Raw genomic sequence first — 12,062 nt, 5'->3', positions numbered from 1 at the left:
GGGCCCCAGCTATTCACAATCTCTATCAATGATTTGGACGCGGGGACCAAATGTAATATTTCCAAGTTTGCTGATGACAAAATTAGGTGGGAATGTGAGTTGCGAGGAGGACGCAAAAAGGCTTCACGGGATATAGACAAGAACATGGCAGATGGAATATAATGTGGAAAAATGTGAAGTTATCCACTTTGGTAGGAAAAACAGAAATGCAGAGTATTTTTTAAATGGTGAGAGATTGAGAAATGTTGATGTTCAAAGGGACCTGGGTGTCCTTATACATGAGTCACTGAAACTAACGTGCAGGTGCAGCAAGCAATTAGGAAGGCAAATGGTATGTTGGCCTTTATTACAAGAGGATTTGAGTACAGGAGTAAAGATGTTTTACTGCAATTATATAGGGCCTTGGTGAGACCGCACCTGGAATATTGTGTATAATTTTGGTCTCCTTACCTAAGAAAGGATATATTTGCCATAGAGGGAGTGCAACGAAGGTTCACCAGACTGATTCCTGGGATGGCGGGATTGTCGTATGAGGAGAGATTGAGTAGACTAGACCTGTATTCTCTAGAGTTTAGAAGAATGAGAGGTGATCTCATTGAAACATACAAAATTCTTACAGGGCTCGACAGGGAGGATGTTTCCCCTGGCTGGGGAGTCTAGAACCAGGGGTCACAGTCTCAGAATAAGGGGTTGGCCATTTAGGACTGAGATGAGGAGAAATTTCTTCAGTCAGAAAGTGGTGAATCTTTGGAATTCTCTACCCCAGAGGGCTGTGGAGGCTCAGTCATTGAGTACATTCAAAACAGAGATCGATAGACTTCTAGATATTAAAGGCATCAAAGGATATGGGGATCGGGTGGGAAAGTGGAGTTCAGGTAGAAGATCAGCCATGATCTTATTGAATTGCAGAGCAGGCTCGAGAGGCCGGATGGCCTACTCCTGCTCCTATTTCTTATGTTCTTATGTCCTGTAATATTTATCCCTCAACCAACATCAGTAAAACAGATTATCTGGTCATTATCGCACTGCTATTTGTGGGACCTTGCTGTGCGCAAATTGGATGCTGCATTTTTAAAAATTCATTCATGGGATGTGGGTGTCGCTGCCAAGGCCAGCATTTATTGCCCATCCCTAATTGCGCTTGAGAAGCCACCTTCTTGAACCGCTGCAGTCCGTATGGTGAAGGTTCTCCCACAGTGCTGTTAGGTAGGGAGTTCCTGGATTTTGACCCAGCGACGATGAAGGAACGGCAATATATTTCCAAGTCAGGATGGTGTGTGACTTGGAGGGGAACGTGCAGGTGGTGGTGTTCCCATGTGCCTGCTGCCATTGTCCTTCTAGGTGGTAGAGGTCGCGGGTTTGGGAGGTGCTGTCGAAGAAGCCTTGGCGAGTTGCTGCAGTGCATCCTGTCAATGGTACACACTGCAGCCACAGTGCGCCAGTGGTGAAGGGTGGTGGATGGGGTGCCAATCAAGCGGGCTGCTTTGTCCTGGATGGTGTCGAGCTTCTTGAGTGTTGGTGGAGCTGCACTCATCCAGGCAAGTGGAGAGTATTCCATCACACTCCTGACTTGTGCCTTGTAGATGGTGGAAAGGCTTTGGGGAGTCAGGAGGTGAGTCACTCATAACATTCTACTACATTACAACAGTGACTACACTTCAAAAGTACTTCATTGGCTGTGAAGCACTTTGGGACGTCCTGAGGTTATGAAAGGTGCTGTAGAAATGCAAGTTCTTTGTTATATAAATGCAAGTCTTTATGTCCACTATAGGAGTGACAAGGCATTAAAACAGTATGTTTATAATTTTAAATACCTCGATTAAATCCCCTCTCAACCTTGTAAACTCAAGGGACCACAACCCAAGTTTATGCAGCTGATCCATTCACCAAATCCTACCCAACTCGCTCTTGAATTTGCCAATCCTATCACCTTCCACTGTCTCCCTGGACAATTAGTTCTACAGCTAGTATGCGAATCGTAATAATAAGAATGTTTTTACAAGGACATAAATATTCTAGTTTGAAGTTCACAGGCACAACCCTGACACAATTCAGACTCTAGTCCAACTGCTCCACATATCAAAGTAGATGCTCATTGTGACCGATCCATCGTCGAGCAGGCCACTGGGTGGCAGTCACACATTGACTGGATTCGACTTACTATCGGGAGTTTCTTGGGTGATAAAACGGCAGAGATTAAAAATACATTTTAAAAAGTGGTTTGCTAATTCTGCAATATTCTGAAATTAATTTAGAAGTGCACACATTTCTCAATCTTTGATGGTGTTTTACATTCACCTGGAAAGGCAGATGGGGCCTCGGCTTAAACATTTCGAATGGCGGCACCGCCAACAATGCAGCACTCCTTCAGTACTGCACTGGGGGCGTCAGCCTGGATTATGTGATTTTTTTAAAAGGGAAAGGGGGAAGAGAGGCATACTTTATACAGAAAATACACTCAATAGCCTCTCCCTTTGTTTTGGTCAGTGACATTCTTTTCAGCCTTCTCCCTCACTCTCTAATGGTATTATCTATCCCACAGATCTCCACAGGTATGAAACGTTTAGTAGACAACAGTCACCTTGTGTCTCCTTCAAAATCATTAATCCTGTTGCACGGAGAGATGGACCGTATATACAAAGAGAAGAAACTGGAAGAGATTGTGGTCGTAAACTTGTCCAGACATTGTCTGATAAACCTGGGCTACTTGACCAATTGCCCTGCTCTGAGGATTTGCATCCTGTCCAAGAATTACATCACTAAAATTGATGCTCTCGCATTCTGTCCAGATTTAATCAAACTGGATCTCCATGGAAACCATGTAAGTGACGCAGAAGGTGTGCTAAATAAAACAGATGACACACCATCGAAAATCTAAGAATCTGACAGATCTGTGTCCTGAATGTTAAATTTTTGTAGTAACAATACAGTACAGTACAATACAGTAAGAGCTACTGGGTGAGTCTCAATGCAGTCTGTGTGAAGGTGGGTTGTCGAAAGAACTCGCGCCTCATTGTGTTCTCTTTACATTCCAAAGCACTTGACAAGCAATGCATTACTTTTTAAGGGCAGTTACTATAAGAAAGAAAGACTTGCATTTATACAGCTCCTTTCACGACCTCAGGATGTCCCAATGTGCTTTACAGCCAATGAATGACTTTTACGCAAGGTAATCACTGTTGTAATGTAGCAGACAATTTGTGCACAGCAAGATCCCACAAACAGCATTGTGAGAATGACCAGATAATCTGTTTTAGTGATGTTGGTTGAGGGATAAATATTGGCCAGGACACCAGGGAGAAATTCCCTGTTCTTCTTCGAAATAGTGGCCATGGGATCTTTTACGTCCACATGAAAGGGCAGATGGGGCCTCTGTTTAACATCTCTTCCGAAAGACAACACCTCCAATAGTGCAGCACTCCCTCAGTACTGCACTGGTGGATCAGCCTTGATTTTTGCGCTCAAGTCCCTGGAGTAGGACTAGAACCCACAACCTTCTGACCCAGAGGCAAGAGTGCTACCCACTGAGCCACAGCAATTAGCAGGAGGGAGAAAGTCTGCCCAGCCCAGTGCTCCACAGAGTAGAAGGGCATGGTTTGGCACCCATGATTTTCAACTTGGTGAACTCTGCTCTCAGCTGTAGCACCTGGGAACAAGTTGAGTGGAGGCCGTATGCTTAGAACATTGCAGGACAGGACACCTTGCAAGGCCCTTGTCAGCTGTGGCTCAGTGGTCACACTCCCGCCTCTGAACCAGAACGTTATGAGTTCAGATCCCACTCCAGAGACTTGAGCCCCATAATCCACTCCAGTGCAATACTGGGGGAGTGCTCCACTGTCAGAGGTGCTGTCTTTCGGGTGAGACGTTAAACTGAGGCCCCATCTGCCCTCTCAGGTGGGCAGAAAAGATCCCACGGCACTATGGAAGAAGAGCAGGAGCGTTCTCCCCAGTGTCCCGGCCAATACTTATCCCTTAACCAACATCACTAAGATTGTCTGGCCATTATCACAGTACTGTTTGTGGGATCTTGCTGTGTTCAAATTAACTGCCGCGTTTCCCACATTACAATAGTGAAAACACTTCAAAACGACTTAATTGTTTGAGGAGCGCTGTGGGATATCCTGAGGTCGTAAAAGGCATGATATAAATGCAAGTTGTTTCTTCTTTATCTTGACCTCTTCCTACTCCCTGGTCCATGAGCAAGAAAGAACTTGCATTTATATAAAGCCTTTCATGTCCCTCAGTCTTGTCTCAAAGTGCTTCACAGCCATTGAATTACTTTGAAATGTAGTGTTTTGTAAGTAAACGCGGCAGCCAATTTGCACACAGCAAGGTCCCGCAAACAGCAAATGAATGAATGACCATTTAATCTGTTGGTTGAGGGATGAATGTTGGCCAGGACACTGGGAGAACTCCTTGTTCCTCTCCGAATAGTACATCGAGTTACATCGAGAGTACAGCTCAGAAACAGGCCATTCGGCCCAAATGGTCTGTGCCGGCATTTACACTCCGCACGAGCCTCCTCGCACCCTATTTCATCTAATCCTATCAGCACAACCTTCATTTCCTTTCTCCCTCATTTGCTTATCTAGCTTCCCCTAAAATGCATCTATGCTATTCGCCTCAACTGCTCCTTGTGGTAGTGAGTTGCACATTCTCACCACTCTCTGGGTGAATATGTTTCTCCTGAATTCCCTATTGGATTTATTAGTGACTATCTTATATTTATGACCTCTAGTTTTGGACTCCCCCACAAGTGGAAACATTTTCTCTACGTCTACCCTATCAAACCCTTTCATTATCTTAAAGACCTCTATCAGGTCACCCCTCAGCCTTCTTTTTTCTAGAGAAAAGAGTCCCAGCCTGTACAGCCTCTCCTGTTAAGGATATCCCCTCAGTTCTGGCATCATCCTTGTAAATCTTTTTTGCACCATCTCCAATGCCGCTTTCTATAATACAGAGACCAGAACTGTGCACTCTACTCCCAAATGCGGTCTAACCATGGTTCTGTACAGGTTTAACATAACTTATTTGCTTTTCAATTCTATCCCTCTACAAATGAACCTCAGTCCTTGATTCTAAGAACATAAGAAATAGGAGCAGGAATAGACCGTACACCCCTCGAGCCTGCTCCGCCATTCAATCAGCTCATGGCTGATCTTCGACCTAAACTCCACTTTCCCGCCCGATCCCCAGATTCCCTTAGAATCTATCGATCTCAGTCTTGAATATACTCAACGACTGAGCATCCACAGCCCTTTGGGGTAGAGAATTCCAAAGATTCATAACCCTGAGTGAAGAAATCCCTCCTCATCTCAGTCCTAAATGGCCGATCCCTTATCCTGAGACTATGCCCTCTAGCTCTAGACTCTCCAGCCAGGGGAAACAGCCTCTCAGCATCTACCCTGTCAAGCCCTCTCAGAATCGCACATGTTTCAATGAGATCACCTCTCATTCTTCTAAACTCCAGAGAGTATAGGCCCGTTCTGCTCAATCTCTCCTCATAGGACAACCCTCTCATCCCAGGAATCAATCTAGTGAACCTTTGTTGCACCGCCTCTAAGGCAAATATATCCTTCCTTAAATAAGGAGACCAAAACTGTACACATTACCGCAGATGTGGTCTCACCAAAGCCCTGTACAATTGCAGCAAGACTTCCTTACTCTCGTACTCCAACCCCTTTGCAATAAAGACCAACATACCATTTGGCTTCCTAATTGCTTGATGTACCTGCATGTTAACTTTCTGTGCTTCATGTACATGGACACCCAAATCTCTCTGAACACCAACATTTAATAGTTTCTCACCATTTAAAAAATATTCAGCTTTTCTATTCTTCCTACCAAAGTGAATAACCTCCATTTCCCCATATTATACTCCATCTGCCTCCTTCTTGCCCATTCACTTAACCTGTCTCTATCCCTTTGCAGACTCTTTGGGCACAATTTTAAAAGGGAAAAACGGATGTGTTGGGTCCGGGGTGGCAATCAAAATTGTTGTTTTTGGGAGCGGGCAGACATCCAATCTGGAACCTGCACATTTTTGAATGAGACTCAGGGAAATCAGGCACCTTATCGAATGCCTTCGAAGTGCCTCGTCACTACGTCCTTAATAATGGATTCCAGCATTTTCCCAACTGCTGATGTCAGGCTAACTAGCCTGTAGTTCCCTGTTTTCTTTCTCCCTTCTTTCTTGAATAACGGTGGTATATTTGCTACCATCCAATCCACGGAATATCTAGAATCTAGGGAATTCTGGCTCAAGAGATCAAAACCAATGCATCCACTATCTCTGCAACCGCCTCTTTTAAAACTCTAGGATGTAGGCCATCAGGTCCAGGGGATTTGTCGGCTTTTAGTCCCATTAATTTCTCCAGTACTTTTTCTTTACTAATCTTAATTACTTTAAGTTCCTCACTCTCATTAATGTTAATTGTATGATTTATATCTATTAATGTTAATTGTATTCGGGTGGTGGGTATCAATTGGGGACTTTCGTGTACCCTTTTTATGTGAGAGCTTAGCTAGGATGTGGTGTGTGTAGGGGGAATCTATTTGAATAAAGGCTTGGAAGCAACTGAAGACCAGGTTCTAGTACCTGGCTATCCAATTTTAACAATTAGACCCTTGGTTCCTCACTATTTCCAGTATGCTTTTTGTGTCTTCTACTGTGAAGATGGATACAAAATGTTTGTTTAACGACTGCCATTTCCTTATTCCCAATTATAATTTCTCCTGTCTCTGCCTCTAAAGGACCCATGTTACTTTCGCTAATCTCTTCCTTTTTACATACTTATAGAAGCTCTTACAATCTGTTTTTATATTTCCCGCTAGTTTACTCTCATATTCAATTTTCTCCCTCTTTATCAATTTCTGGTCCAAGCTGGCACAGGCAGAATGGGTCAATGGTCTCCTTCTGTGCTACAAAAGTCTATGAAACTAGATGGACAAATAAAATCTTTATGGCCTAGTGATTTTTCAGATCAAGCTGCATTATGCCTTCAGATGAGGTTCCTTTTACTGCAATGTCATGTATAATTAAGATGTAGAGATGCCGGTGATGGACTGGGGTGGACAAATGTAAGGAATCCTACAACTGACTATAACCTGGTGTTGTAAGATTCCTTACATGTATAATTAAGACAAAATTGTAGAGTGCAGAAGGAGGCCATTCGGCCCATTGTACCTGTGCCAGCTCTTGATAAGAGTTATCCCATTAGTCCCACTCCCCTGCTCTTTCCTCGCAGCCCTGCAAATAACATGATTTTGTTTTGTTTATTTTTGCATTACCATCAGATTACCGATCTCCCAGATGAATGGTTTTGGTCCGATATGAAGTGTCTGCAGCTCCTGTATCTCCATGACAACATCATTGGACAGCTGAAGAGTATCGAACCCCTATTTAGCTGCCCAAGCCTCATCGCTCTGACCCTGTTCGACACCCCAGTCAGCCTCATACCAAATTATCGGCATTACATCATCAACAACATGATGCCTCTCAAAGCGCTGGACAACTTTATCATTGCAGATGAGGAAATCATTGAGGACTGGCCAAAAAGTGACACATTCAAAGCTCTAAGTCCAAATTTCTTTATTGATCTCCCTGCATCTCCACAGGTTGGTGCCTATTTCTATTGCCGTGTGAAAGAAACAGTTTGGTTCCACGTGGGGACAGGCCAAAAATCAGAATTACAGAAAATGCTGGAAATGTGCAGCAAATCTGTCAAGATTGAATGTTTCAGATAGAAATCCTTTTTTAAAAATTATTCATTCTCGGGATGTGGGTGTTGCTGGCAAGGCCGGCATTTATTGCCCATCCCTAGTTGCCCCTTGAGAAGGTGGTGGTGGGCCTTCATGTTGGACCATTGCAGTCTGTGTGGTGAAGGTTCTCCCACAGAGCTGTTAGGTCATAGAATCATTGAAAATTTACGGCACAGAGGAGGCCATTCGGCCCATCTTGTCCGTGCCGGCTGAGAAACGAGCCACACAGCCTAATCCCACTTTCCTGCATTTGGTCCGTAGCCCTGCAGGCAGTCAGTCTGGAGGATGAAAGGCCATTCAGCCCGTCAGTCTGGGGCTGGACTGAAATCCAGGTCCAAGTGGAAAATGAGCAAATGAACCCATCCTGTCATCCAGATCCCCTTTTTTTAATGTGTATAACGGTGTCAGCCATCGGTTTCAGTGGGTAGCACTCTCGCCTTTGAGTCAGAAGGTCATGGGTTCATGTCCCACCCCAGAGACATCAGCACAAAATCTAATCAGACACACTCAATACTAAGGGAGTGCTGCACTGTCGGAGGGTCAGTTTTTGGGAGTTCTGCACTGTTGAAGGGTCAGTACTGAGGGAGTGCTGCACTGTCGGAGGGTCAGTACTGAGGGAGTGCTGCACTGTCAGAGGGCAGTACTGAGGGAGTGCTGCACTGTCAGAGGGCAGTACTGAGGGAGTGCTGCACTGTCAGAGGGCAGTACTGAGGGAGTGCTGCACTCAGAAGTACCATCTTTCAGATGAGACATTAAACCGAGGGCCGTCTTACTGCAGTTATACAGGGCCTTGGTGAGACCACATCTGGAGTATTGTGTGCAGTTTTGGTCTCCTTATCTGAGGAAGGATGTCCTTGCCATGGAGGGAGTGCATCGAAGGTTTACCAGACTGATTCCTGGGATGGCAGGACTGACATATGAGGAGAGATTGGATCAACTAGGCCTATATTCACTAGAATTTAGAAGAATGAGAGGTGATCTCATTGAAACATATAAAATTCTAACAGGACTAGACAGACTAGATGCAGGGAGGATGTTCCCGATGGCTGGGGAGTCCAGAACCAGGGGTCACAGTCTCAGGATACGGGGTATGCCATTTAGAACCGAGATGAAGAGAAATTTCTTCACTCAGAGGGTGGTGAACCTGTGGAACTCTCTGCCACAGAAGCAGTGGAGGCCAAGTCATTAGATGTATTCAAGAAGGAGATAGATATATTTCTTAATGCTAAAGGGATCAAGGGATATGGGGAAAAAGCGGGAACAGGGTACTGAGTTAGACGATCAGCCGTGATCATTTTGAATGGCGGAGCAGGCCCGAAGGGCCTTCTCTTGCTCCTATTTTCTATGTTTCAATGTCTGCCCTCTCAGCCGGACACAGAAGATCCCTCGGGCAGGAAAGAAGAGCGGGGGAGTTTTCCCCGGTGTCCTAGCCAATATCCCTCAATCAACATCACTAAAACAGATTATCTGGTCATTATCACTTTGCAGTGTGTGTGATCTTGCTGTGCGCAATTTGGCTGCCGTGTTTCCTACATTACAACAGTGACTACAGTTCAAAAGTACTTCATTAGCTGTAAAGCGCTTTGGGATGTCCTGAGGTCGTGAAAGGCGCAATATAAATGCAAGTCTGTATTTTTATTTTCTGTTACCTAAAAGCACAAGGAAATGAATCATAGAATCATAGAATGGTTACTGCACGGGTAGAGGCCATTCAGCTTGTCGAATCCCTGCCTGCTCTCTGCAAGAGCAATCCAACTAGTCCCACTCCCCTGGCCTATCCCCGTAGCCCTGCAAAATTTTTCCCTTCAAGTACTTATCCAGTTCCCTTTTGAAGGCCATGATTGAATCTGCCTCCACCACCCCCTCGGGCAGTGCACTCCAGATCCTAACCACTCGCTGTGTAAAAAAGTTTTTCCTCATGTCACCATTGGTTCTTTTGCCAATCAACTTAAATCTTTGTCCTCTGGTTCTTGACCCCTCTGCCAATGGGAACAGTTTCTCTCTATCTACTCTGTCCAGACCCTTCATGATTTTGAATACCTCGATCAAATCTCCTCCCAACCTTCTCTGCTCTAAGGAGAACAGTCCCAGCTTCTCCAGTCTATGCAAGTAACTGAAGTCCTTCATCCCTGGAATTATTCCAGTAAATCTCTTCTGCACCCTCTCATCCTTCCTAAACTGCAGTGCCCAGAACTGCACACAATTCTCCAGTTGCAGTCGAACCAGTGTTTTATAAAGGTTCATCATAACCTCCTTACTTTTGTACTCTGTGCCCTCATCTACCCTCTCTGTTGCCTCATCAAAAAACTCCCATCAAGTTGGTTAAACATGATTTGCCTTTAAAAAATCCACGTTGGCTTTCCTTTATTAATCCATATTTGTCCAAGTGACTGTTAATTTTGTCCCGGATTATCGTTTCTAAAAGTTTCCCCACCACCGAGGTTAAACTGACTGCCCTATAGTTGCTGGGTTTATCCTTACATCCTTTTTTTGAACAAGGGTGTTACATTTGCAATTCTCCAGTCCTCTGGCACCATCCCCGTATCTCAGGATGTTTGGAAGATTATGGCCAGTACCTCCGCAATTTCCACCCTTGCTTCCCTCAGCAACCCAGGATGCATCCCATCCAGACTGGGTGACTTATCTACTTTAAGTACAGCTAGCCTTTCTAGTACCTCCTCTTTATCAATTTTAACCCATCCAGTATCTCAACTACCTGTGATTTTGGCATCTTTACATCTTTTTTTCGTCCAGGGAGCTCTGGTTTTAGTTGTCCTACCTTTGTCCCTAGTGGGGAATGCAGAGTGGAAAAAAAGGCCATTTGGCCCATTACACCCCTTCTAGCCAGACTCCATAATTAACGACCCAATCACAGCCTCCCCCACCTGTTCATCCTCTAATTTAAGAAACACCCATTTCTTTCCGCTACTTTTAAAAAATGTGGTCGTGGGGTGTGGGCTTTGCTGGCAAGACCACACTTATTGTCCATCCTGAGAAGGTGTTGATGGGTCCTCTTCTTGAACTACCACAGTTCTGGTGGTCACGGCACTCCTACAATGGCGGTAGGTGGGTAGAACCCCTGAAGAAACATCGAGCCGTGCTGTTAAACATTTCTGTAAAACTACCCTCAATCCTGCTTATTAACAGATTTCATTGCATCTCCTTTCTACAGGTGCCAGTTGACTCCTTCTCAGGAACTTTTCCATTATCCTGTGGGAAAATAAGTTTCATCTGATCTCTAACCTTGCTGGAGGCTTGTGAAATTTATTTGTGCTTTTAGTCCTGTACTCACTGACCAAGATAAGTAGCTTGTTCCCTTCTACCTCATCTACACCTTTCACTATTTGCCATTTAATTGTTTAGCAGATGATGGTACAACACTGAGGTTAGGAGCTCATCCAAAACTCTGCTGCCTGTACTCTAACTCGCACCAAGTCCCATTCACCCATCACCCCCTGTGCTTGCTGACCTACACTGGCTCCAGTCCGGCAATGCTTTGATTTTAAAATTCTCATCCTTGTTTCCAAATCCCTCCATGGCCTCGCCCCCTCCCTATCTCTGTAACCTCCCCCGGCCCTACAGCCCTCCAAGATCTCTGCGCTCCTCCAATTCTGGCCTCTTTTCCATCCCCCATTCCCATCGCCCCACCATTGGCGGCCGTGCCTTCAGCTGCCGAGGCCCTAAGCTCTGGAATTCCCTCCCTAAACCTCTCCGCCTCTCTAACTCTCTCTCCTCCTTTAAGATGCTCCTTAAAACCTACCTCTTTGACCAAGCCTGTCCTGATATCTCCTTATGTGGCTCGGTGTCAAATTTTGTCTGATAATCGCTCCTGTGAAGCGCCTTGGGACATTTTACTGTGTTAAAGATGCTGTATAAATGCACGTTGTTGTTGTCAGTCTGGTTAGCTACAGTCAGTTCCCTCAATTTCGTTCTTCTAATTAGCTAATATTAAGTAGAATCTTGGAAAGTCTGCAAAATTTCCCAATTACCTGCCTCAAGAGGACAGTCAAAGGGAGATTCCTAGCTACAGAGTGAACACCTTGCTGGGGCCTGTCCGTGCTGATGTATATCAGCATGTCCACGCCACACAGACTGTTAGGGCCCCCGATAATAATGCAGAGGCGGGTTCTAAGTGGGGCAATGGAGGTGGGGTGGGGGGGGGTGAAATTAGCTCAGATTCCCACTGGATTGAGCTTGTCTGACTTACCTTAGTGAACGCTTGATAACATTCGTTGTCCAGGCTCAGAAATGAAGAAGGCCCGTCGGGAGAGGTACTGGAAGGTGCTGGATTTCCATGGGAC

General features: G+C 45.1%; 1 protein-coding gene across 1 annotated transcript in view; it reads left to right on the top strand.

The window, feature by feature from the left end:
* The first annotated feature begins 2,549 nt into the window (after positions 1 to 2,549).
* The window catches only part of LOC137324938 (leucine-rich repeat and IQ domain-containing protein 3-like), a 32,042-nt gene continuing 22,529 nt past the window's right edge, over positions 2,550 to 12,062 (top strand). The window contains exons 1-2 of the mRNA XM_067989627.1: positions 2,550 to 2,821; positions 7,297 to 7,617. Coding sequence (XP_067845728.1) covers positions 2,555 to 2,821; positions 7,297 to 7,617 — 588 coding nt within the window. The 5' untranslated portion in view covers positions 2,550 to 2,554. The remainder of the gene's footprint in view (positions 2,822 to 7,296; positions 7,618 to 12,062) is intronic.

Source organism: Heptranchias perlo, chromosome 9 (genome assembly GCF_035084215.1).
Source record: "Heptranchias perlo isolate sHepPer1 chromosome 9, sHepPer1.hap1, whole genome shotgun sequence".
NCBI classification, from domain to species: domain Eukaryota; kingdom Metazoa; phylum Chordata; class Chondrichthyes; order Hexanchiformes; family Hexanchidae; genus Heptranchias; species Heptranchias perlo.
The sequence above is the reverse complement of the archived record's forward strand: the minus strand, read 5'-3'. Positions and strand labels throughout refer to the sequence as shown.